This window comes from Lepisma saccharinum, chromosome 16 (assembly GCF_977018435.1).
Source record: "Lepisma saccharinum chromosome 16, izLepSacc3.1, whole genome shotgun sequence".
Taxonomy (NCBI): Eukaryota; Metazoa; Arthropoda; class Insecta; order Zygentoma; family Lepismatidae; genus Lepisma; species Lepisma saccharinum.
In genome coordinates, this window is record NC_139244.1 from 63,663,493 (window position 1) to 63,691,458 (window position 27,966).

The 27,966-nt window shown below is 42.6% G+C and overlaps 1 protein-coding gene across 4 annotated transcripts in view; it reads left to right on the plus strand.

Moving 5' to 3' along the window:
* Positions 1-27,966, plus strand: part of JMJD5 (Jumonji domain containing 5) — a 53,540-nt gene that overhangs the window by 13,547 nt on the left and 12,027 nt on the right. For 2 of the 4 annotated variants that reach the window (XM_083138241.1, XM_083138242.1), the window contains exon 3: positions 24,092-25,547. The exons of the other annotated variants lie outside the window; for them this stretch is intronic. In XM_083138241.1, the coding sequence (XP_082994367.1) occupies positions 24,160-25,389 (1,230 nt within the window). In that variant the 5' untranslated portion in view covers positions 24,092-24,159 and the 3' untranslated portion in view covers positions 25,390-25,547. Of the gene's footprint in view, positions 1-24,091; positions 25,548-27,966 lie in introns of those variants that run through there. 4 annotated transcript variants of the gene reach the window in all.

A 27,966-nucleotide genomic window follows, 5' to 3' on the forward strand; every position in this document is an offset into this window, starting at 1 on the left:
TTTGTACAGGCAACATTTACTGATTAGAGGATGTAAAACTCAGTTATATTTTTAATATTTTATCGATAATGAATGCAGAAAAATTGAAAATGATAAAATAGCGTGCTATATTTTTAATATGAGTAGTTAGGTGGAAATTATTTGTTTGTTTGCGCCCCACGCAGTGGGTGAAGTTCGGACTGTCACCTGGCGGGAAAAGTGACAGGCGTACTACAAGGAGACATGCAGATTCAAACGACTTGGACGTGACTTCGACGGCACGCGAGAGCAACGGGGAGAGAACGGGATGGAGCGCTTGCCAATCCGGACACGGCTTTTGTAAACCTCTCTCGCGGGAACGATGTGCCACACACACGTGCGCGCGCGCGTGCCTGTATTGTGACGCAAGCAAACAAATAATAATTGTTGTTTTTTAGGATGCCTGGCCCCTAACCCCGCCAGGGTGCGTGGTGCCCAACCAAAAAGGTTCTAACGGCTGCGGCTCTAAATAACCGCACCTCTGTAGGGTTTCACGTGTTTTTTTTTTTCCCCAAACTTCCATGAAACCCTACAGAGGACCTCCGTAATGCATGCAACGTGTACTAACGACTCTAGTGTTATTTTGATGTTGTAATATTTTTGGATATAGAGTTTTATTGTGAGATATAGATAAAAATAATTATGTTTATTATAATATTTTTTGATGAAGATGGTGAATGTATGTGTGTGTGTTACAAATAAAGTTGCATGCTTTTTTTTCTAGTGTGTGTGTATGTGTTTTTGATGTTTCGACAGCATCTGAAACGATAAAAAAAAGAATTTTATTGTTAATTTTCTTGTGTAAAAAACAACAACAAATTTTTTTTGTGCAAATTTTCTGATTTGTTTCTGATGCTATAGTGCAAAAACTGATGAGAAAAAAGATATTGTAACTGATAACTGATGAAATTGACATTTGTAACTGATCTTGAACTAGTGAAATTTTCGTATTGTGCTATTGAAAACTGATTGTGCTAGTACAAAAATTTCTTATTGTGCAAGAAAAAATGTTAAAAAACTTGTTAAAACTGCTCTGTGACCCTCTCGTTCTTCACGTCGTGGACGAAGGACTTCTCTGCAATCAGGATGACGCTGCACACGGTGTCCTCGGGCAAGGCTTCGTGGAACTCGCAGACGACCATGATGTTGGTTCGATCGTTGACCACCACCTGCTTTCTCTTAGATGTGTTGATGACGAACATCGGCCTGCGGGTTTTGAATTCACTGGGCGTGTAGTACATGTCCATGCTTCCCTCGGTCACGCGTTTGAAAGAGGTGTAAGCTTCGTAAAGTTTGAGATAATCGTCTTTGGTCATGTCGAGGTTGTAATTCTCGCGCGGGAACACTTCGTTGCGTCCAATTTTGAGATAAACGTTCTTGATCTTGCAGTCGTCGAACTTGCTGGAATCTTTTTCCTGGTTGTTATCGCGCCCGGTTTGAAAGAACACTACGACGAAATCTGGCATGTCGAACTGTATGTTGTTGAACTGAGTTGTCACGTCGAATTCCATGTGACTTCCCGATGCCATCTTCTGCACGCACTGGTAACCGTGAAAGTGAATCGGCACCTGCGGATTCTTCAAGATCTCTGCTTTGTACTTGAGGGCGTAGTTCGTCTCGTATTCCACGATCGGCATTCTCAATTCCATGCTCCGTATGACGCACTTGGCCGCTTCGGGTAATGTGTTGGCTATCGGCGTGCCGTCAGCGTTCAAGTTGGTGTATCGCATCAGTGCGTCGTTGTCGTTGGCCGCTCTTCGAAACGTGACGCGCAATCCCCCCTTCCACATGATCTCTTTGTAGTCCGAGAAGAATCCCGGCAGCAGACGCATGGGAAAGAGCACCGTGTGACTTCTAGTCGATATTTTGGTCCCCGCTTCGAATCCTCCCGCCTGGTAGTATGCTGCGTCCGTTTTGGATAATTTCAATGTTCCCACTGCCGTCGACGTGATGCCTGGATAATCTATTCTGTCTATGACGGTGTTGTGTTTCCTTACCTCCACCTGTGAGAACAGGTGAGGCACGAAGTTGTCCACGAGTATCAAATTTGCATTGGGTGGAAATGCGTCTCCGCTTTCCTTCTTCACCACGTCGAATTGAAGATAGAGGTCTGCTCTGTGAGGATGAACGAACCCATCCCCTACGTCCACGTCGTATTCGATCTCCCTGTTTGCTTCGTTGAGATTGGCGAACGTGCGACGGTTGGGAGGGAAAGATTGCAATTCGTAACTTTCGATTTGCTCCATTTTTACTATGCGTGTTATTTATTATACGTTGATCTCCACGATGGCAGTGGTCGTTGCACCTGCGAAATCCACCACGTCTCCTTTCTCGTTTGTCACCACCAACTCTATGTCGTCTATGCGGTTGCGGCATACTGGAAAATAGATCGGCGAAGAGGGTGTGTAGATGATCGGTTCCATGAATTCGGAACTGGGTTTGAATGTGGCTATGATGCCTGTCTGCTTGTGACTTCCTAACAATCCGTCCGAGGATTTCGTGATCATGCCTTCCGCCACGTTGCAGTGAACGTTTAGAGTTTCTATGGCTAGAAATTTAGGAATGTTGGTTGCCGTATGTTTGATGCCAGCTTCGAGTTTGGTGTCGTTCTCGAAACCTAAAAGTTCTCCCATGGTGCCCAGGTCCACGGTCTCCGTTGCCGACACGATTTCCACTCTGTGCGTGACCGAATTTTGAGAAAAGTACGTGCCTTTGGGTAACTGAGCTTGCAAAGTGGAAAGATTGTATTGGCCTGGCGTGACGACGATGTGTTCGTTTCCGACACTAATTTTATTATTGTGCTGCGTGACGTTAGGTATGAGGTACATGCTGTAGAATGCACGCAGAGCTACGGATTTAGGATAGACGATGTCGTCGTGCAGCGTGAGTTTCAGGATCGAAGATTCGCTCGTGAGATGGAACACGCCCATCGTGTTTCAGGTTCCACAATGCTTTCTGAAAATGTTCCACCGACGGGTTATTTATTTTAGACATGTATGCGAGAACAGAAAGGCATAGGTGGCCGCAGTTAACATCGGTGAAACCCTGGATGCGTTTGTCATTGTAGTAGAGGTTGGCAACACTGAGATACTTCACCAACCTGGCAGGCGGTGTGCCACCGAACGAATCGAAAACAAATGCATTGTTATCGTCAATTTTGAGGTAGCATATCCAATGTGTACCAGGATTTTTGTAACTGTCCAGGTTGACCACGCCATACTCCTTTTTCTTCACAGCAGAGGGTAGAGAATCGGACATGAAAACACCCCTGAAGTTTTTTATTCCCAACAGTTCGATTAGAGATTCAATATCGAAGTTGGACAGGGCTTCTTCTTTTTTTTATATTTTTTTAAAGCATCGAGGTTGCTTTTTTGTTTTTTGGTTATACCTTTCCCTTTCTTCTCCATGGCCAGGTTGTGACGTTTCTGTTCTTCCAACTCGGCTTTGTTCTTTTTTGAGTCGATGACGGTTTTCGCGATGGCGGCACTTCCGCCGGCCAAACTTCCAACAGCCCCCAATGCTGCCAGGATGGCTGGGATGCTGAATATGAAACCTCCGATTTTTTGCTGTTTCCGCGAACGCTGCAAGCGTCTCAATTGAGGTGTGCTGAGAAGTAATTTCATTCCGTGTCCTTTCATCAAGCAAGAACGTTTCTTCTCGCGTTGTTTTTTGGTGAGTAAACCATCGAGGGTACCTAGATTTTTCAGATTGGAGTAAGGTATCTGGTACACGACACCTTTGGGCTTCATGTTGATGCTCTATATGTTATCTTCACGGTATGTTATTTATATATATGTTTTGAGATTTTTTTTGTTTTGTGTAATTTTTTTCGGTATGTTATTTATATATAAATGTTCTGAGATTTTTTTTTGTTCCGTGTAATTTTTTTTCAAGGATATACTCCGCGCAGAGCCGTTACACAAATTCTATTACGTGCTTTGTTTTCTTACCAAGAAGTTCTTTTGTACCCTTGTACACGATTTGAGTTTTGTTCTCGATTAAAATAGCTAGCTTCTCGTCGGATAACATGTTAGCGTATCGATCTGGTAAAAATAGACTGTATTGTGCGTTGAGCAACAAACGCGCCTTGGGACCATACTGGGTAGAAACAATTGAACCGGAAGTTATCGTGTAAGGTTTGTCCACTTCTAATTCCTGAATTTTTACATACTCTACTGACAAATTTAGCATTTGTTTTAATGCTTGAAAGTCACTCATTTTTTCAGTCGTCATATTGAAGAGAAATTTTCAGTGTGTGTGTTAGAGAAATTTAATTTTTTTCACAATGTGTGTTATTTATATACACTGAAGATTTTTTTTTTTCACGATGTGTGTTATTTTATATATATTTTTTTCACGAGATTTTTGTATCGAAGATTTTTTTGTCTGTGTTAGAGGAAGAAAGTTTGTGCTTCGGAAAATGCGATAATGTGCGTGATGATATCTTCCGTCTCTTGTTTCGACTTATGCCAATCATCTGTGAATCGTCTTCTCCCCAGCCTCGCCTCGTGCAGTTCATCTAACCTATTGTTTAATTTTTCCCCTGCGACCGAAAAAAGAGTGTCGAGATCGCCGCACCTCATGCCGCTAATTTCCCGAAGATAATCCTTAACAGCCATTTCACAAGGGATGCGAAATTCCGGCGTTGATCTCGCTATGATCAAAAATTTTCTTATATCCTCACAATCTCCATTTACTGCATGTTTGAATATTTTACACAGCAGTTCGTGTGGCAAGACGGTTATACCAGACATGATGTGTTTTTTTTTTTTTACTGTATGTTATTTATATACCCCACCCAAGTTTTTGTTTTGTGTTCATGGCGATGGTGGTGCCCAGTGCTGCAACTCTTTCTCCCAGCGAAGCGTCTCTGCTAACGAATCTTTCGAAAGCTGCGTGCTCTAACTTTCTGTCTGCTTCGTGACGTGCATCCAGATCGGTGCGAGTGGTGTTGTAGGCGATGTCGTGATCTTTGCATGCAGCGTCCAACGGATTCACACCCTTGTCTCCTCTCTTCAATCTTTTCTCGAGTTTGGTACCCGGTCCGCAGTACTGGTAGCCGGGTAAATGCATCTCGAAAGGTAACTTGTTGATGATGTCGTTCACGAGTCCCTTTCCTTCGGCCACGTTCCAGAATCTTGGAGGCAGCGTGTTGATGATTTTGATGAGGTAACCTATACCCTTGTCGTCGTTCACGATGAAGTTGGAAAGTTTTGTGCTGATCATGTCCATAATTCCTATCTTCTCGTTGTAGAAATTACGATTGCCTGCATTCTCCTCTCCTGCAATAACCAACAACCTGTCTATGAGCTTGCGCACGTCGTCCACCCACACAAACTCTTTGGGCAGGGTGTTGTAGAGTTTGATGCCGCTGCCTGTTTTCACCTGGTTCCATATCGGCTTGATGAGATTTCTGTACTTCTCGCCGCTGCTCGATTTCACCCTATTCTGCGAGGCGTCGTTGTTCTGGTACAAGGCATCCGTCATGATCAAAATTTCCTTGTAACTCTGGTAATCTTCGTCGGTGTAATCTTTCGGCTGCTTTTTGGCAACAAGTTCCCACAGTCCCACCGTACCCGGATACCTGTTCCAACTATCCTTCTCGCCTAAATTAACTTTAATGTCGTTGCCTTCGAAGGTCACCTTCGATTTTCCAATCTTCCAAACCACACCGCCGCCTTCGTTGCTCTCCATGCTCGGATACAATCCGAACACTTCATCCTTGTCGAATTTCCCCGTGCTCAGGTAGTCTCGTGCCAAAGGCCCCAACTCGATCTTATCCAAAGACGACGACGTGCTACCTATGGCTCGACGTCGTGGCGGTACGTCTCTTAGTTCGAACGGCGTCGAAGGAATGCTCGAAATGGGCGTGGGTACGGTGTAACTTTTAGCTGCAAGTGGTACGAGTTCGTTGATCAAATTTTTATTTTGTTCCGTGACGCCTTTAATTTCTTTACCTAGATCGCTGATGGCGTCGATCACAGGTTGATCTTGACGTTTCTTCTCTTCGTAGAATCCGCGATTCTCGGATTTCCAACCTTTGAAGCGTTTCGCGAGGTAATCGCGAAGCTTGAGATTTTCGTCTTCGATTTTTCGTTTCGTCATAACGTTATTTATACACGTCGTTTCTCACAACGTTGCAACGTTTAGAAAGTCGTTGATTTTGTTTCTGTATTTTCCGTCGTTGGGTTTTCTCGTCATGTCGATCGTCGCGAATCCGAAATCGTCACTGTTCCAACAGTGGGAGCAGCAGCGTTCCGAAAATTGATTGTAGTTCATGTCTCCGCCTACGTAGTCATCGTATGCGTGCTTGAGGTTGGTGTGATCTTGACGAAATAAACATATGAAATTAGCGTTGTCGCGTACTAACTGTTTTGGAATTTTGGAAAACGTTTGAGCTAGGAAGAAGCAATCTATTCCTTTGTGACGACCTTGCGTGAAAAAATTGCGAATTTCATTTTGATTTTCCAGGATGACATCGTCGAACACAACGACTGAATTTTCACGGCAATCGTCGAGTGGCTTTATTTCCGAAGCGAACGTTGCAATGTCCAGACCATCGTACAGTTTCATCAGTTGCTTGTATTTCGCTTGTTCGAGACTTTTCGAAAATACGTAGAGGTGCCTGTTCTTCCAATCTAACCAATTCGGTGCGAGGAGAAAATTGTCCACGAGCAGTGTTGTTTTCCCACACCCCGAAGGACCTACGATCAGACAGCGGATGCTGTCGGGAAGCAACTCGCCGTTCTTTTTTCTCGTTTGACTTTCCGAATCCGGTAGACGTTTCACCACGTTCCATGTACTTACAAGATCACTTCGTTCGCGTTGATCCAACTTTTTTCTGGAAGTCCCAGCCATTTCACCAATAGTTTGTCACCTTTTCTACGCAATACTTTCTCGATGAGGTACGTGTCGGGATGTTTTGTTTTAGAGAGTTCCTCTTCGTAAAATCTTCCTTTCAAAATCTCATCGCTACTATCTTTTATTATATACGTGTGTCGGTTTCCGGGTAAAACTCGAACCACCGTAAAAAGTTCCGTGCTCCAATTTTTTGTGAACCCCTTCTCGAAGGTGCGTTTGAATTTGCTGATCCTCACCTGGTCTCCAATTTTGAATTTTGATTTCTTGCTAGTCGTGGGAGTGTACTTTGGACAGTAAACTGTAGAAATTAAACGCTGCTCGTCAGATTTCGTAACGTCAGCTGGCTTCATGCCTATCGTTCTGTGTACTGTATTATTATAGGTGTCGACGAGTTCCGGCAGTATGTCGACCCATTTGTAATTTCCTCGAAGCGTGAATCGTTTCCACATGTGTGTTTTCAAGGTTCGATTAAATCTTTCCACGATGCTGGCTTTGATGTGACTGAAGGTTGAATAATGTCGAATGTCGTGTTTCCGAATAAACTTTTGGAATACGGCATTGTAAAATTCCTTCCCCTTGTCCGTTTGCAAGAACCGAGGTCGTCTGTCGCTTTCGCGAAAAATTGTCTTGAATGCTTCCGTGACGCACGTTCCTGTTTTGGCTTTCAAAGGTAGAGCCCATGCGAATTTCGAAAACGTGTCTATGACGGTGAGGAGGTACTTGTTGCCCTTGTTCAATTTATGCACATTTTTTAGATTGCCGCTACTCATCTCCACGAGGTCACTTTGCCAGAGGTCATCGATTCCCTTGGTTACCACAGCTAAACGTTTGTAGTTGCGGCGTGCAGGTTTATGCAATTCTTCGACGATGGCTTGCCTAGACATTTTTTAGAGATTACGTTTGAAGAGAAGCACCAGCGTGATGGGATTCAAAGAGGGTGGCACTTCGCTCGTGTTTTGAATGATCAGCTTATCGCCGGCACTCACGTCGAAAACGGTGAGATCTTCGTCTTCGTGTATTTCATATATGTTGCGCGTTTCGTTCCAACGTGCCAGAGGAATGTTTCCTGCTTTCTGAACACCACGATTCGATATCAAGGTCATGGTGGGAACGCTAGCTTTTCTGCCGTGAGACCAGTACGAAAATTCGTTTATCTGAATTGTACCATCGAGGAGAAACTTGTAGTACGGATGATAAGGATGTAACATGTACAGTTTGTTACCTTCGACGAACGTGGAGATTCTCTGTTGATTGGGTACGCTGTTGATTTCGATGGCTTGCAGAGAATGCAGTTTAGCGAATTTAGTATCGACGCTAACGAGGTTGCTGTGAAGCTGTCCCAGTGTATTTTGTACGGGCAACAAATGTTCGACGATGGTATCCGTTACTGTAGAAAATGACGGTTTGATTTTCACTTCCACGTTCAACTGCTTGTAGTTTTCGTTGAGTTCTTGTAACTTGGCACCGAAAGAGGCCAGCGTCGATTCCTGCGTGGATTCCAACACTCCAACTTGATCTCTGATGTTGACGACGATACTCTGAAGGTTCTCGACTTGGTTCAATTTCGAACTTTTCTCGGTAAGATCGTTCACGATGCTTCGCATCTCGGTAAACTGCGTGTGAAGGTCGGCGACGCTCTGCGAAGTGGGCAGCGTCGACACCAGCGAAGCAAGTTCGTCTCGAATCTGTTCCACGTTCGCCGTTTCCGTTTCCAGTCGTTTCAGCATACGTGATATGCTTCTTTTCAAAGTGTGCAATTCTTTGGAGGTGGGGAGATTGGCAACCCTACTCTCGAGATCGCTCAACGAACTTTTGATGTCGCTCGAATCGGATAGTGCCGTCACCGCCGTTTTCAATTTTTCCAAATCTTCGCTCGAAGGTACGCTCGTCCGTAACGATTCCAAGTCACCCTGTATGTTGTCCAGTACGTGATGAAAATGAGCAAGGTTCGATTCGACGTTTAAATTTTCTAAATATTCGATCTTCTGCTGAACCGTGCTCAACGTGTCTTGTATGCTCGTCAACGCACTTGCTTCAGCGTGAATATTTTTAATTTCTTCGTTGATCAACTCCAGAGACGCCTGAAGCGTAGCGATGGTGGTTTGAATGTGTTCGAAATCTTGATAAGCCTCCAATTGAATTTTTATGTTCGCGACGCTTTTGCCGATGACCTGCAGTTCGTCTGACGATGGTAGGTTCGTCATGGTATCTTCCAAAGTCTGTAACTTGGATTTAATTTCTTCCAACGTGTTGGCGAATTCTTCTTGTAATTTGGAAACAACAACATGCAAGCGTTCTACATCAATATCCTTCACGACGGTTTGAAGTTCAGAGAAATTTTTTTCGATTGCGGAAGTTCGTTCTTCGATTTCGAGTTTCAATTTTTCCAAATCTTCATTTTTCGATTGAAATTGTTGTAATTTGGCCAAATCATTTTGAAGCTTATCCACGCTCAACTGTATATTTTGAACGTTGTCGTAAGAAGGTACGTCGACATAATTTTTTATGAGCGTTTTCAGTTCGGAATCGATTTTCAGAATGGGGTCCAGACATTGCGTTTGGAGCGTAGCAATCTCCGACTCTAAACTTTTGTTTAAGGTCTCCTGCAAAGCGATCAAATCGCTCCTCAACTTTTTAATTCTGACGTCCAACATGAGAATCTCTTCTGCGTGGTCTACACGTTTGGTGTGGCCGAAAATATCGTTAGGCATTTTGGTTAACGGTTATTTATAATAGGATAGACGATTCGTAATTCTACGAAGAGAGGAATAAGTTTGTCGTAATCTCCTAGGAGTTCAACGTATAAACAATCTCCTGCAGAAACATCGTACGTAATGTTAGAAAGCATCTTGTCGTGCTTGATTCGAAAAATGTTCATGCCGGTAGATATTTTGATTTCGCCTACGTTTTCCGGATTCACGGTGATTTGAAGTTTTCCATCGATCGGAATTTTGTAAAAATGTAAATTGTTGTTGAAGACGTAAAACATCTTGCCCACATCGTCATCCAATTTCGTCCAAATGCTGTTAAGGTGAACAATCAGTAGACCGTTGAGTTTAGTTAACATGGAAGGTAGAAATTCATGATCTGTCGTCGCGCGGTGTACAGTCTCCATGTTGGTTTGTTTTCGGAAACCAAAGAGATTCATAGGTATGCTGGTTATTTAAGAATACGGTCAAAGTTTCTTTTGTAATGACAGTCAGTGTTTTTTTTTGTAATAACTAACAAAATAATTTTTTTGTTTTGTTTTTTTTTGTTTTTTTTTGTTTTGTTTTATGAATCTTCTGTTGAAGATGGGCATATGTTGCAGGTTTTGCTTTCTGCTAAGCGATAGTGCCCCCACGGCAGTGTGTGGATTCCACATTGGAGAACGCACCTCTTGTCGTCGTTGGGATCCAGGGCAATCTTCCTCACTTTGTTGGTGGTCAACACATGGTCGACGCTCTGGATGCGCTGTTCTGCTCTTAGAACCGACGACCTGGTCTTGAGGCAATCCACGAAGTCCTCGAATGTAAGATGCTCCCGAACCACCTGTCTGCCGACACCCTTGGCCTTCTTGGTAACGCCACCCTCGGCTTTGATGGTATAGGCCTTGGCGCGAAGACCTGCAAACTCGAGAATCACATCTCCGTCCTTCTCATCTTTGAGTTTGCTAGGCACCTTCTTGTTGCGGGCCAGGATGTCGTACTGGTTCGGCTGGGGATAGCCCGAGGTGTCGAAGAGCTTTTCAAGAGCTGGAACTGTGGCTATATCCCCGTATACGTCGGCTGTGCGAACGTGGTACACCAAGCTGTCCGTGTCCGTGTAGAGAAGCGAGTTGTTGTGGCCGTAGTGTGGACGTAATATGTCGTAGTATGTCTCGAACATGTGGAGCTTGCTCAGATCCAGAACAGTGGCTCCAACGTAGATGGGCTTGGTGAGTTTCACCACACCTTGCCTCATGTGAATCAGAGCCAGCTGCTCGTTGTAGATTGTTCGAGACTTGAACAATAGACTCGCGACAAGCTGACGACATCGCTCTTTCCTCGTCACCAATTTTATGTCCACGCGATTTCGTACATTCTCCATGGTCTTGCCAAACACCGCATTATTCATGAGCTTGAAGAAATCCTTATCAAGCTCGGACGTGGCTGCGGTGCGGTGTTCGGTGTTGACTTCAATATATGGACGCAACCACGGAGAATGCTCGAACTTGAGGATGCGGTGAACTGCGTGGACCGTGACCCCTCGCTGCATCAACCATCGGAGATTCTGGTAATGCAGGACGTAATTCTTCTTGGGTTTAAAATCCATGACGAGCTTCGTCTGGTTGGAATCGGGTGGACACTTGAACTCGGGTGCAGGGGGAAGATCGCAGAACAAATCCTGTAGCTTCTCGGAGAACTCAAGGTCCACCTCGGCGAAGAACCCATGTTCCGAATCGTCGAAACTTTCGACGTCGAATTTGAAAGGGTCAGCCCACTCGAACCCTCTAAAGGGGAGTGGCTGCATCATGGAGTGCCCGTACAAGTTATTCACGTCCGTATGCATGATGTAGCTCGACGGTTGGGAGGAGTCGTAGCCAGTAGCCATGTGATAGTTGTTGGCGCGCGCGTGCCGTTGCGACACCTGGACCATGCCACCCCGGATAGCACGTTCCACAAACAGCACCATGTCCACGTCCGAAAGAAGCTCCAGCTCGATTTTCGTCACCAGAAACATGGCCGACCACGCCAGTCCGGGGAGACTATAGAAGTAGGCGGGGTCCAGCTGGTAGATGGTCTTTGCAGTCGCCCGGAATGTCTGGAACACGTCGGCGAGGAGCGTCACATCAAGTCTGAGGTAGGCGTCGTGGTAGTCTCCGAGAGTTCGACAACCCAGCTCGCGCCACATGGACTGGGCGTGGTAATATTCTTCGTCGGTGATGTTCGAGCCTCGTAGCTGACTGTAAAACTTCGCCTGGGGGGGTAGCGACGTCTCCGCGAACTTGGCAGGGTCTGTGACGTATTCGTAGGGGTAGACCCCCTTACGCCTGAAGAGACCGACGTCCAAGTTCGGAAAATTCGCAGAAGTGATGCGTATTTGCTCGTCGCTAAGCTTCCCCGCGAGAGCATCGAGGCTTGCTGGGAGAAACCTGAGAGAGTCGAGGAAGCGAAGCTCGACGGTAGAGCGTGATCCCGGGATTGGCACTCGTTTGCTCACACTAATGTAACGCTCCTCGTTCTGGGCGAGAACGTTGATTCCCTCGTTGTCGTACCCAAGATGCTTGATCAGGTGGTGAAAGTCGTACCCCGAGCCGTTGTGGAAGAAGATCGGGATAAATCGCGGGTCCCGGGCCATGAGATTGCATCCGTTGCACCAAGGACCAACATACCTACCGTTAAAGTGGTCGTGGTGTTGGACTTTACGGTTGTTGGCGGTGTACTCCTTGACGCAGACAGGGCAAGCGATGGCCTCGTCGTGTCTACGTTGATCGTCGGGGGACAGTGGGAGCATAGACTTGGGGGCCAATAGTATCTTTCCTATCTCGATGGCCTCGACAACCATCCTCTCGAGGAAGTGCTTGGCTGCGTCGGGACCACGGTACACGTAGGGCTCGGGGGCGATGTGTTTATTTCGTCGCACCACAACATATGCAAAACTGGATGCCTCGTGGAGTTGGTAAGGGGTGGTGGAAGAAACTTCAGGATCGGGATCGCAAGTGGACAGGGGTTTGAGGAAGGCCTCGAAATCCGCAATGATGATGGCGGGGTGCTCTACCATGGCACCGTGCATGTGGAAACGCTCCACGGTGCCAGGTTCGGGCAAGTCTGCCAGCCCAGGCTCGTTAGTATTGCAATAAAGTTTGTGGCGAGCGAGTTTTTCGGCAGCGATGTTTTCTTCTTGTAAGCTCTGGTGTTTTTGTCGTTGGTTGTCAAAAGTGATCAGACACCTTCGACAAACTTCTATGCTACCATGATGCTTGCTTTTTTGACTCGACACCAACCGGGAGAGCGAGCGAATAAGAGTGTAATGGTGATGGGCCTTGTTCTTGATGAGTAGGAGATGGATTTCTCGAGCATCATTGTCGTCTACGTCGCTCACCCGGATGGGGTACACCACTTTTTTGTCGATGAGGCCATAAACATTAATGGCCAACCGAGGGTTGTGTGTACGGGCCTCGAACTTGCGAATATCCGAGACCTCCACCGGGTAGTTGATCCCAGCAATGGCATCTTCCAGCTCTGGCTCGTAGGGTAGGTAGTGGTTAACTCGGTGTGGTTGTTTTTTCCAGTGAACAGGGTGCAACGCTGCAAGCACAGACCAAACGAAGCACTTGGCGTCACTGTTCTGAATGTTCAGGACGGCCTTCTTTTCCGCAATTGCTTCTGGTAAGGGGACGTAGCTGGAGGCGGAGAGAGGCACAAACTTGGAAAGTTTGACGCGCAGTTCGTGAGGCTCCCCACACAGCGAACCCCCCGAGCCCTTGGCTTGATGTTCTTCTTGCTTTGCCACCAGCTCCTCGACAAACTTGTTGTAGATGTCCTCGAGGTTGTCGACATCCGCCAGATGCAGCGTCCTCGCCTTGGTGTTGTGGCAGAAGCTGTAAATTTCATCAGATGGCCTTTTGTACCAGCAACGAAGCGATGCGTAGAATTTAGTGGAGGCGTGCGTAGCCAGTGCATTACTAAAAATAGAAACTATTTCTGCTCGCTTCTCCTCTAAAAAGCTACGCACGTCGCATGAGCCATCCGACAATTGAACGTAATCTCCTAATATTCCCCCGAAAGCAGACCGGTCTGCTTTTGGAGGCTTGACGCGTTTAGCGGGTGGTGCATTGATGGAGGCTGCTTCTGCCTTCCTCTTGGTGGAGGTCGAAGGCTGGGCCCCAGATATATTTTTGCTTAGACAAGTAAGCTTATGCTTCTTGACATACGCAATTGTAATATGTTTATTGCATCCGGAACACAGTTCGGTGGCAGCCAAATGCTTGCCTGGCACGCAGGTGCGACAATGTCTTGCAAAATATTTGCTTGATATGGCTGTTTTGCACACAGGGCAATTTTTCATGGAGCGCATTTTTTTTGGGGGGTATGTTTATTTATATATGGGTGGTGTTGCCTTCCTCAAATATGTGCTTTAATCAACTCTATAAAAAAAATAAAAAAAATATATAAGAAAAATATAATTATAGATAGAAAAATAAATAAATATTGTATGCATGTGTAATTCTATTTAGCTTATTTTTGTTAGACACAAATCTTCTTCAGATTTTATTGCCCACTAATATATTTTTCTACCAATCTAGTAGATTGCACAAAAAAAATTTGTTGTTGTTTTTTACACAAGAAAATTAACAATAAAATTCTTTTTTTTATCGTTTCAGATGCTGTCGAAACATCAAAAACACATACACACACACTAGAAAAAAAAGCATGCAACTTTATTTGTAACACACACACATACATTCACCATCTTCATCAAAAAATATTATAATAAACATAATTATTTTTATCTATATCTCACAATAAAACTCTATATCCAAAAATATTACAACATCAAAATAACACTAGAGTCGTTAGTACACGTTGCATGCATTACGGAGGTCCTCTGTAGGGTTTCATGGAAGTTTGGGGAAAAAAAAAAACACGTGAAACCCTACAGAGGTGCGGTTATTTAGAGCCGCAGCCGTTAGAACCTTTTTGGTTGGGCACCACGCACCCTGGCGGGGTTAGGGGCCAGGCATCCTAAAAAACAACAATTATTATTTGTTTGCTTGCGTCACAATACAGGCACGCGCGCGCGCACGTGTGTGTGGCACATCGTTCCCGCGAGAGAGGTTTACAAAAGCCGTGTCCGGATTGGCAAGCGCTCCATCCCGTTCTCTCCCCGTTGCTCTCGCGTGCCGTCGAAGTCACGTCCAAGTCGTTTGAATCTGCATGTCTCCTTGTAGTACGCCTGTCACTTTTCCCGCCAGGTGACAGTCCGAACTTCACCCACTGCGTGGGGCGCAAACAAACAAATAATTTCCACCTAACTACTCATATTAAAAATATAGCACGCTATTTTATCATTTTCAATTTTTCTGCATTCATTATCGATAAAATATTAAAAATATAACTGAGTTTTACATCCTCTAATCAGTAAATGTTGCCTGTACAAAATAAAAATTAGAATATGGCTGCCAAGCGCAGCATCACAGCGAGTTCAAGCGTGCATCTGTCGCGCCTCTCTGCTCTTCCCTCCGACTCCACGTCTACCGCAAATTCGGACAACAAAAATTAGCTGAGTCCCCGGATGTAACGGTGCAGGTGACATCTGCTGCTGATTCGGACGCAACCCCGGCCACCTCCACTAGTCAGTGTTGCCCATTCGTAGGTTAGCTTCGCTTGTAAAATATCATATGGTGGAATATTCTTAAGGTGAGTTGGCAACACTGGCAATTAATGTTGCAGAACCCGGCCACCTCCACTAGTCAGTGTTGCCCATTCGTAGGTTAGCTTCGTCTGTAAAATATCATGGTGAAATATTCTTAGGGTGAGTTGGCAACACTGGCAATTGATGTTCTTGAACCCGTGCACCTCCACTAATCAGTATTGCCAACTCCCATTCGTAGGTTAGCTTCGCCTGTAAAATATCATATGGTGGAATATTCTTAAGGTGAGTTGGCAACACTGGCAATTAATGTTGCAGAACCCGGCCACCTCCACTAGTCAGTGTTGCCCATTCGTAGGTTAGCTTCGCCTGTAAAATATCATGGTAAAATATTCTTAGAGTGAGTTGGCAATATTAAACCGCAATTGATGTTGCCAGTGTTGTCAACTCCCATTCGTAGGTTAGTTTTGTCTGTAAAATATCATATGGTGAAGTATTCTTAAGGTGAGTTGGCAATATTGAGCCGCAATTGATGTTGCCAGTGTTGCCAACTCCCATTCGTAGGTTAGCTTCGCCTGTAAAATATCATATAGTGGAATATTCTTAAGGTGAGTTGGCAAAATTGAACCGCAATTAATATTGCAGAACCCGGCCACCTCCACTAGTCAGTGTTGCCCATTTGTAGGTTAGCTTCGCCTGTAAAATATCATGGTGAAATATTCTTAGGGTGAGTTGGCAATATTGAACCGCAATTAATGTTGCCAGTGTTGCCAACTCCCATTCGTAGGTTAGTTTCGTCTGTAAAATATCATGGTGGAATATTCTTGGGGTGAGCTGGCAACACTGCGAGAAAATGGGGCTCATGCCTTACGAGAGAAATCCATTAAGGCGAGCCCCACCGAGCCCCATTTTCGGTTGGTGAACTCTCTTTCCCCCCCTACTTGCAATCAATGATCATTAATTGTAATTAAATAAATAGTGGACTCCTTTTAATTGTTACGAATTATTCAGTAATTCGAACAGAAATTTATTCTTCTTGAAATTCCTATTGAACTAATGCTAAAAATGTATATGTAATTTGAATTTTCGAACCTTTTATTTGGATAATTGAGATTCAGCTGTAGGGAAGAGAAAGTTTCTGTTTGCTTATATGCCGCGTTCACCCCCTCCTCAATAATGTGGGATTTCCCATGCCTTTTGTGTATGTGTGTTCATCCTTGAACTCCCTCACCCCCAGACAATAATTTGTAAAGAAGCTAAATGCTATAAATGAAATTGGAAGATTTTCTTGACCATGTAAAAATAAACAAACAAAAGCAATCAAATTTCATGAACTTCTTTAAGTGAAAGCAGGAAGCTAATATTATATGTGTATGTGATTTGTGTGTTAAATCAGTGTACTTAAATGTGTTTTCCATTTACTCGTAGCTAATTTCTTAATTTATATTGTGCACCTCCCTCATGGCATAGTGTTAACGTCATCACCTTTTAGTCAAGGATACCCAGTGGGAGGCACATAATGGTTCGGATCAGACTTTAAATTGTAGGAACAAATATACAAAGTCTGTTAACTGTTCAATTATTTTATCGTTTATCTATTTTCACTCTTGGAAGTTTTCTACCATTTGTTGCCATTGACTTTGTTTAATCCTCTGAAATTTTCATGTTATAATTTGTAAGAATTGATTGAAGTTTGAAAACAATCCTTTGTAGATCATCCTCACTTGCTGCCATCAGTATGTGGTTGTCTGCAAATATTACTGTTTGTACTAGCATGAAGATATGTTTCTTTCTGTAACATTGGGACCCCTTTCAGAATCGTGTATAACCATAATACTACAGAAAAAATTACTAACTTTTACATTCTTTCATGGTAGAGGAGACAAAAATCAAATACAAGGTAACCAAAAAAGTTCTTGCCGTTTTTGACGTCCCATTAATCATGCGCTCACAGAGAGGAACCGAAATGACGCACGAGCCTGCCATGCGATCGGGAGTTAGTCTGACCATCGACTGTCAGTAATACAAGCACGTTGCACACACACAGCAGTCATAGCTCATCCAGCTCGAAGAGAAATTCCATTCGGGAGATGTGAGCCTTTCGGATGAACCTCGCAGTGGGCGACCACATGTGTTGGATGACGAGACCCTGAAAGCAGCCATCGAGGAGGACAGTGATCTAACGTGTGATGAACTTGCAGAAAGGTTCCATGTTTCCACTGAAACAATCAGACTGCACCAGCATGGGATAGGGAAGTCATACAAGTTAAGCAAGTGGGTACCCCACACATAGTCGGCAGCCAACAAGGAACAACGAGTGACAGCCTGTTTGTCCTTGCTCACTCGGCACCTGAACACACCCATATTTGATCGCTTGCTCACTGGTGACGAAAAGTGGATCCTCTATGACACTCCCAAGCGTACCAGACATTGGTTGTTGCCACGTGACCCTGTTCCTCACCTCAAGACCACCTCTGCACCCACGAAAGGTTATGCTCTCTGTATGGTGGAATTGTCGGCAAGTGGTGCATTACGAGCTCCTTCCACCTGGTCAGACCATCACTGCTGACCTCTACTCTCAGCAGTTGCAAAGGGTGCACCGTACATTGCGGCAGAAGGAGCCGGCATTGGTGAATCGCAAGGGTGTGCTGTTCCTGCACGACAATGCCAAGCCATATGTGGCATAGAGGACCCGGGAGACCCTTCAGCAACTTGGTCGGTAGACACTGTGCCATCCACCATATTCACCGGACCTTGCACCAACAGATTACCACCTGTTTCATTCCCTCGACAACCACCTCCGTGGGAGATCCTTCGCAAATGAGGGAGACCTGCGGAACACACTCACAGACTTTTTGCATCCAAGCCCGCCGAGTTTTATCACCAGGGTATTGTGCAGCTGCAGGAACGTTGGCAAAAGGTGTTGGATGCTGATGGAGATTACTTCGAAACCTAAAGGTACATCTGTCCACTGTATTGCTCTTTGTTTATCACTGCTCTAGAACGGCAAGAACTTTTTTGGTTACTTTGTACATTGGCTGAATTTAGTCTGCTTTTCATTTCCTAATCATTTTTCCAGTGCTGGCTTTACTCATAAGAAATTAAATGTGAAAATAGATTTGAATAATTTGTTTTCTGTCATTAAGTTTTTATCCTTACTTAACACTTACAAGGATAGTGCACAGCTTGGGAATTGAGTTAGGGATGGGACTTTGTAGTGGTTGGATGCTCTATAGGTACTGACATGCCAAGGTGCTAATGTGCACTAGCCAGCCATTTCTGTAAAAACGCAATTGTTTTGAAGATTTCCATTTGTGCCTCATTAGGTGAATATATTGTCTGACTTCCAACTGATAGCATATCAGTTTCATGTGCCGAGGGTTATAGCGATTGCTCTTGCTTTTTTCTTTTTTCTTTACTCAAGCAACTATTTATTTGGGAATTTTTTTTCTTTCTTTTTTTTCTGTGCGAGTTGTTGAGAAATATTTTGTTTTCTATTCTTTTTATGATAATTACCACTCTGTACCATGTGCAAAAAGTGTAGTGACAGCATTGCTTGTGTTTACCTATTGCTGTACTTAAAGAAACATTGAAAAAAAAATAGTATCCCCCCAAATTAAATAAAATTCTATTTCATACATATTACAATAAGTTGTGTTACATAAAATGCAATAAGCAGTTGCTCAAGTTAATAAAATAAAGTAAGGACAACTGGATGGGAATCAAACACAAAACTCTTGGCACGTGAAACTGATACGATACCACCTGACCACTCAGAAGTCGGACAATGTGCTTCACTAATGAGGCACTGTACTATTTTATTTGTTCAGTAACATGTACAACTCGTTCAGTTAGACTCCATACAGTGTGTTCTATCATGGAAATTCTTGATGATGCGAGGCATCACTGAGACTTTCAATACAAGATATACTTAAATTAATTTAACACTTGCTATGTTCTTTCACATCTCTGTGCATGGTACACTTGCACTACATTTATGTTCAGCAAGACTTCCCAATATGATAATCTTCTCTTAGCCACAGATATGAGACACTTAATAAGACAGTTGAGACTGCTGTATACGTAACTCAGTTCTGCATAATTATGTTTTGTACGTAAATTACTGTAGGTCCTGGCAAAATATAATTTAAAAGTGTTAAATAAACCTTATGTGTACATAATACATTTATATGTAATTTGGTGTTATACGTACTAATTTGCATAAAATGCAGTTGATTTGTACGTAACCAAGCTACAATGTCACAGAAGTATACAATTCCTGTTGTTACAAAATCACAAAGCAAGTTTCAAATACAAAACAGAATAGGCGAGCATGTCTGTGGTCGGTCTCGAGTTGCGAGAAAGACAAGTGTGGCACGGCGGTGTCACAGAGAAGGCAAGAAGTTACATGAAATCTGAGGAGAAAGATTTGCCCCAGTTGTTCAGAACATGAGATGCATTTTTTTTGTACATAATCATGATACAAAAGTACACACGTTAAAAAGATGCTGATAGCTAACATTTGCCATGCTCCATAATAAAAACAGAACAACGGTTCTTTCAGTGAACGTTTTCAGTTGCTACTGGTCAGCCATGGAGAACAGAAGGAGAGAAAGTTCCACACTTGACCAGAAAGTAATATTTATTTGGGAAGTGGATGCTAATCCACATAAAACTAATAAAGTGGCAAATGTAATGTATTTAAGAATCAAACTTTTAAATTTGTAATTTACCACTTTATGACAGAAATAACCTGTATTATACTGCATCTTGTTCTTCAAAATAGATACAATTAGAGTATTTTAATGATGATATGGCATGGTACCTAAATCTGATTTGTAAGTAATTCTCAGTTGTACGTAGTATTTTCTCTTCACCTTGACATACATATAACTCAGGTTCAACTGTAATAGGTTTTCCCTTAAATATCTTCTAATGGCACATGCTAGAAAGAGTATGCTCTTACCTGTTGATAACAGGAACAGATTTTTTTTTTTAAAAAAAAAAAGCAGAAAATTACATTGAAACAGAAGGGATATTTCTATTCCTCTTGTTTTGCTTCCTTGTAAACATGATCCTGTGACATCACATACCAAATATAATTGTCTTAGAATGAATTTTAGGTAAACTGCATTGACTCAAATATCTGATAGTTCCAAATATTTTGCTGTTACAGACTCCATCGCCTGAAGCACATTGTGAAAAAATTAAATCCTTACAAGTTTTCTATTAATGTAAATGCAAGAAAAATGAATGTATAAATTTTTGGGTTGTGCAGAATGTGGTTGGTATCAAGTTACTCCCCACGCAGCAAATTCTATATGATAACATAGTTTTTGATGTAGCTCACTAATCATTCATCCTCTATTCTAGAGCAACTCGCTACTCATGGTGAGCTCAATGGTAATGTGCGAAAGGTAATAACTATACACTTGATGGCAAAACACAACACTTGAGTTTAACCCATACAGACTGGATCAGCATGGTGAAAGAAAATACCGGTTTCTCACTATGTGGAGAAGCTCCCTCGTAGTGTCAAACCACGGACTGGTTAAACGAGATGTCTGTGTGTGGTGCAAGTCTGGAAGCCCAGACTTCTCTCCCTTTCTCCTAGACTTTTAGCTCGTACTTCTGCACCCTCTGATTGCTAATTTAGAACTGACCACTGACCTCTCTCTCCCCAGACATTTATTCAGATTGATTTTACTAAACAAATGCAGAGTCAGACATGTCGTCTCTTCCCTGATTGTGATTGTTTACATCTGTTTGCAACGATGGCTTTCAAGGAAGCTCGGCAATATCTGACAAGACATCCTTACGTGGTTCTAGCAATTTCCTGATTGGAAAGATAATGGCTAAATGTCTGGGATTTTAGAGTTCGTTGTACATTACATTTCAAAGATTCTACAGATTGTTACGGTATGCAGTGTTTGCTTTTGGAGCAAATTATTTAAATCTTGTTTGATGCTAATATTTCATTTGCAAATATTCATCTCCAAATACACACGCACGCACATATACAAAGAGAGAGAGAGGGAGTGAGGGGTGGATTCAGAACACAGGGGACAAACTTCAGGAGGTGATTCCTGACAGGACAAGGAACAAAAGAAGTTGATATGAACATATGTTCAGAAATGCATATGTTCCGAGATAGATGGCACCACCTGCCATAATGCCTGAACTCCCTCTGTGTGTGACATGGCTTGCCATTGGTTGTTGAGCATTTTGAGCGGTTGTTGACTTGTGAGAGAAGGTTTGAATCCTGACCACGGCATGGGTCTGTGTCTTGATCCATTTCATGTATTCATCTTCATCATAGTGATTTCTAATGAGGCAGAAGAGCAACGTTTTATAACTGAAATTCAAATATATGATACACAGAATAATATGAATTCGGAAAAGTAGATCCGAGTTTATCTAAACAGAATAGAAAATGAAAAGCTGTATGGTACATCCATATATATTTCTTTCAATAAAGTGCAAGTTAGGAATTCAGTGAAATGAAGCAGCAATGTGAGGATTTGGCCAACATATTTCCAAAATGAAACATTCTCTAACATTCGCATTGGTGTTAGTATCATCACAGCAACTAGCAACCATGTGTGAACAATTTTCACTGTTTACTTCTATCGTAGCATTACAGAATTAGCCGTGGAACTCACTTACTACATATTTCAGGCATTTTTCACTTGGTTTATTGCAGTAGTTATAAAAGGCAAAAATTCACCATTTGTTACATTACAAATACAGAGGTTGTTCGCTTTATATCTGATCATTGTCGATTCGGTGCTGCCACCTGGCGTATCATGCTGGAACTATGGGTCTGCTGGCGGGAGCAGTGTTGTGTCTGACCTTGTAGGTGCGCGAGTGTTGGTAGTGAATGTTATCAAATGGCGCCGAAAATCAACCGGTATTGGGAGGGTTACGTAATGGCCCTTTTCCATGCTAAGTTTTCATACGTATGCATTGTGAAACACTCAGGGTGAATACTGCGAAAGCTATTGTGGCCCGTTACACACAACAGGCTCTCTTTGCGAAACATTCACCCACGAAAACCACCAGGAGAAGGGCTGCAAGCAAAGTGTCACATACCGTGACATTGACGGCAAGGGGCGCAGCAACTTTGTTCGTCAGTGCAGGGAAAGTTTCCCTCATGGCTTTATGGTTGTGACGGGATTTGGATATCAGGGTAAGTTGATGATACGCAAGGTGGACAAAAACGTGAAGGTGAATGCCAGATACTTCCAAGACTCCATTCTGACACCTACCTATCGGAAAGACATCCCACAATTGTATGGAATGGACGCGAACCAGGGGATGATCCATATGGACAAGGCTTTGAGTCATACCGCCAGAACATCACTACGTTTTTATCAGGAAATGGCAGAGGAATTAGGAATTCATCATTTCGTTTGAAGACATCCTGTGAAAAGCCAAGATACCAGTCCAATGGATTTTTGCGCATTTGGACTGTTGAAACGACGTCTTCAACATCGCTGCCCACGTACCCTGGATGGTCTATGGAAAACTTGCAGGGAGGAGTGGGACAGAATTCCCATGCCTGTCCTGTGCCGGAGCTTGCTGCAATGGAAACTGCAATGATGCTGGGTGATAGTCCACAATGCTGGGGGTCCAATAGAACATGATCAGTGGTGGAGGCGCGGTATCTCTTAAGGTGAGTACCCGTCAAAGATGGTCGGATATAAAGAGAACAACCTTCTGTACAGTATTTTTTCTGGCCTCTTTTATGCAGATTGATCCTAATTCTTTCTTCTTCCATCTACAAATAAATGAATGTACATATTCCAGTTACATCTTGTTATGTTTGGAGATTTGTTTTTCAATTGTGTGCCCAAGATTCTTTCCAAGGGGAGTTGACAGCATCTTACTGCAACATATTACATTGTATGTGGAGTGTTTCAAGCATAACCCAAACAAATTTTTGCTGCCAGATTTAGTCCCCTTTGTCTTTCATTTATTCCAAAATCTCAAGAAATGGCTTGGGAAGAAAACTTTTTTGGGAACAGTGAAGTGGTAATACTGTGGGTGGGTTGTAAATTAGTTATTTAGCAGATATTGAAAAAAATGTTTTTTTGTTTTTTTTAAATCATATAATTTGATTAAAATGCCAATGGTCATGTGTGCTGTCTTGAAAGTCGATCATGTTGAAAAATAAATTAAAGTTAGTCAGATTAATTTGTATTTTTCTTTTCATTTAACATATCAAACCACCATTGTAAACACAAAGCATTCCCTGTTTGTATTGTACAGATTTCAAGTAGATTCACACAGACAATATACACGGGGACACATGTTCTATCTACCAATATCAGTTGGCAACTCTGTTGGAAAGCAGGGGCACAAGTCTCCCATCCTTAGGCAGCTGCAAGTCTTGCAGTCAGTCTGCCATGGAACGTTCACCTGTTGAGACAAATTGTGGCAGTGGAGGCATCCATCCGAATGCAGACTGATTGCAAGATTTCCAGCTGCCTAAGCATGGGAGACTTCTGTGCATGTGCCCCTGCGTTCCGTCAGGGGTTGCCAACTAATATTGGTAGATGCAGTATGCATCACCCTGTATATTTCAGTTGTAAGTTTAAATATTTCTGTTAACAACAACAGTAACAATTAAAAATTTTGAATGAGAGGATGCATGCATAACATGTAAGAACATATGTCGGCACTGACAAGATCCTTTTCATCCTACTGGTTCGGCTTAGATCAATGTCTGGAAGGAACTTCACTCCTTTTCCTTATCTCTTCTTTCCTGATTTTGCTAGTAGGGGAGCAGTGAAATCTTGAAATTCGTTTATTGTGTGTTTGTTATGTTAATATGTTTCTGAATTGCATGCTTACATTTATTCTTTTCATTTCCCAGGATAGTTCCATGTGTTACTTACCTCATGAAACCTTCATCGTGGGAAGGAGTTTGAATTTAGTTGTGTAATGTTGAGGAGTGAATCACCACCTAGTGACAGTTGCCAACTTGTTTCTACGGCACTTATAAATGATCTGCCAGATGAGATGATCCTAAAAGTATTTTCTTATTTGTCAGTTGAAGACTTGTGTTGTGCTGCCAGTTTTGTGTGTTTGCGATGGAGAATGCTCTCACATGACCCATTGCTATGGAGGAAATGCAAATTTTGTTGCGATGAGAATGTAAGCTCGCAGTATGCAACATATGTTCTATCGAATGTGCCAATGTTGGACATGTTGCGTATCGAGAGCCATGACGCAGATGAAATCCTAAGTGCTGCATTTGAAGGTTGTCAAAGAATTCAGAAGCTCGTTATTAGGTTTTGCAAGTCAATCACTGCCAACTTGGTTCAGAGGTTAGTGAATAGGTACCCCAATATCACTTTGTTGAATTTGGAAGGTAGCGAACTCGTGGATGTAGAGTGTTTTGAAGCAATTTCACAATTCGTACATTTGACGGAATTGAATGTGTCGCATTGCAAGGTTCTAGATGGAAACTTGCTTCGAAAAATAGTGTGTAAGTGTAAATTCCTTGAAGCATTAAATATCGATGGCATTGTTCACATTGATGACAGTGATATAATGTACCTAGTAGAGGAAATGAAGGACACACTGTTAAATTTGAAATTAGATGGTGAGAACTTAACGGATGCTGCGTTTGGAAAACTGGAAAATTGCAGGAAACTACAAATCCTAGGGATATCATTTTGCGATCAGATGACGGACAAGAGCCTGGAGAGCATAGGGAAGTTGCAATTGATGTATTTAAAACTGAGAAGGGGAGTGAAATTAACATCTGTAGCTTTAGCTTTATTTCTCGCCCAACAAAACTTGAGAGACTTAATACACTTAGATCTGTCCGAATGCTCAAATTTAGATGACAGAGGAGCAGTGAGCATTTCTCTGAATTGCCCATTGCTTCAGTTCCTGGCTCTTAGATGGTGCTGGGATATAACAGAAGACGGACTGGAGTTTATAATCAAAAGGTGCCAATTCTTGCAAGTGCTAGATCTTCTTGGTGTGGTGCGAATCACCGGAGCATGTTTCAAACTTATTCCGGGCCATTTAACATCTTTGGAAATGTTAAATCTAGAACAGTGCACCAATGTCGTTGACGAAGTGCTGATAGATCTTGCAAAGGTGTTACCTGCATTAATAGTAACAAATTATTATGGAGATGCTGTAACAGCAGATGACTGACTCTTGTATAATCTGTCAAAAAACTTTTAATTGGTTGATTGTAATTGTTGAGAAATGATATTTGGTATGTGTTGTTGTTGTAATGAATAATATGTGAACTATAAGGGTGAGTCAGTGGAAAACAGGCCACCTCGTATATCTCAACGTGTAGATGCCACGACTCCACAAAACTCCTACCACTGGAAGGTGGGTTCCGTTGTCGCCTGATAGATGCAGTCATGTTGCAGGCTTGTATAAAGCAGTGCAGTCGTGCTTTTCCTGGTGGCGGAAGATTCTAGTATGCTAGACATTCACCGAAGAATGACTGCAGTGTATGGGGAACATTGTTTATCATACAGTGAAGTTCTTCCTTCGCCAAACCTCCGACTCCACTCCTTAACCCGCAACAGAAATAAACAATGGTCCCCATACACTGCCGCCATTCGATAATGAATGTCTCTTGTGCTAGCACCTTCTGCCATCAGGAAACACATTACTGATCTCTGTTCTTCCTTACTGGCCTCCATTATATGCCGGACGGCAAGTCCCTGCACGTCTGCACTTCACATGGCTTCACACAAGCCTGTAACATGACTGCATCTACCAGGCCACAACAGAACCCCTCTTCCAGTAGCAGGAGTTTCGTGGAGCCGTGGTATCTACACGTCGAGATATACAGGTGGTCTGTTTTCCACTGACTGACCCTTATACTATTGTTTGAGCTAACTCATTTTTGTAAGAATTTATAGCTTAATTGTTTGCATGTAGAAAGTCGGTAACTTGATAATAAAACTTAGTTCCAGAGAAGAGGAATGACAGATGAATACCTGTGATATCTATAATACAGTAATAGTAATTTTAATCAAAATTGGGACCAGAAGTATATTGTATACTCGGATCTAAGTGATTCAATCATCCCTACAAGCACAATCATAAATATATTTTCTACTTGTCAATACATGTTAGTTCTACAAATCCACGACTTCTAAAATATGTAAATGGCATTACTGAAAAAGATATTTTCTAATATGATACTATTTTTGTGCATTATAGATATGGTAGATATGAAACTGTTGATTATGATGAATGAATGATGTCCTGTTCATAGTATTGAAATTGAGTGTTGCGTCTGTATGAAGCAATAACATTGTCCATAATATAGAATAGTGTAAATACAAAATACATAATCACATGTTAAAATGTGAAACAAAGTCCAGTTTCTATGTTTTTGTAACTATTCGTCACCAATTCATTTATATTCCATATAATATTACATATGCATTGTTACTTATACATTGTAAAATATTATTGTTATTATGAAACAAAGATTGTGTAATATCACAGATGAATTTGAAATAAATGGAATTGACTATCAGAATATATTTGCGAATATAAAATATCATACATATATTTTACCTCATTATATTTACAAAATATATATCCTTACAGAAATATTTGTGTGTTTTGGCATAGACAAGAGCCTCATAATAAAGTTACTGGTTGGTTTGATGAAAGTGAACGAGTATGATGCACCTTTGGCATGTAAAAGATGTAATAAAAATGCAAAAACCATTTTAAACAAGGCAGTTGCACATGTCTACAGATACATGTGAACAGTCACAAACACTTTTGGCTTGTTAACACCCTTTTGACTTTGATGCGGTCACTACAACCGAGGAATGCCCATGATGGTGAAAAACACTTTTGCCAAATTTCAGCGATGGGTAAGGATTAAAATATTACTTTTCATTTCCACACAAGGCACAAAAAGTCTTAGATCAATTACTTTAGTCTTTAGCGGATGGAGCCTAGTGTGTCTGTATTCCTGTTGAAACTGGCACCTTTCCAATCGTCCAATTTTCAAACTTGCTGCAAATTACCAAAAAATTTGTAGCTCTAGAACCAATTGTCGTACAGAGATGAAATCTGTTTTGCTTTCTTCCGTAAAGACAGGGCTTTTAGCGGAGGTCAAATTTATACGAGGGAGAATCAAATGAAAACCGCAAAAGTGCCATTAAAATCTTTTTTTTCTTTCCATGCATTTGGAAATTTGCAGACAAAGTCCTTGATGTCTTTCCAAGCTGGTAGTACGAAGCAGTGCCGGTAGGTAGGGTTGGATGTGAGTAACAGCTGATTCAAGATGGCGGCACCACTATGCAGTTGCACCAAGCAGGAACAGCGTGGAGTTATTCGATTTTTGTGGAGTGAACGTGTGAAACTGGTTGATATTCATCGAAGAATATAGACGAAGTATGGGGACGCCTGTGTGTCACAGCAGCAAGTCTACGATTGGTGCAAGAAATTCGCAGAAGGTACGACTTTATTGACTGATGCTCTCCGTCCGGGTCAGGCTCAGCGAGTTGTGACAGAGGAGTCCATAGCTGCAGCAGATCAGCTTATTCAGGAAAACCGGCGTGTCACCCTGGCTGAAGTGGCTTCCTTGCTGAATATGAGCTTCGGTTCAGTAGAACACATAGTGCATGACGAACTCCGCTACAGAAAAGTGTCCGCCAGGTGGGTTCTCGAAAGCTGACGCAGGAACTGAAAGTCAGTCAGGTTGACGCATGTCAAGAGCTGCTGAGGTGTTATGAAGAGGAG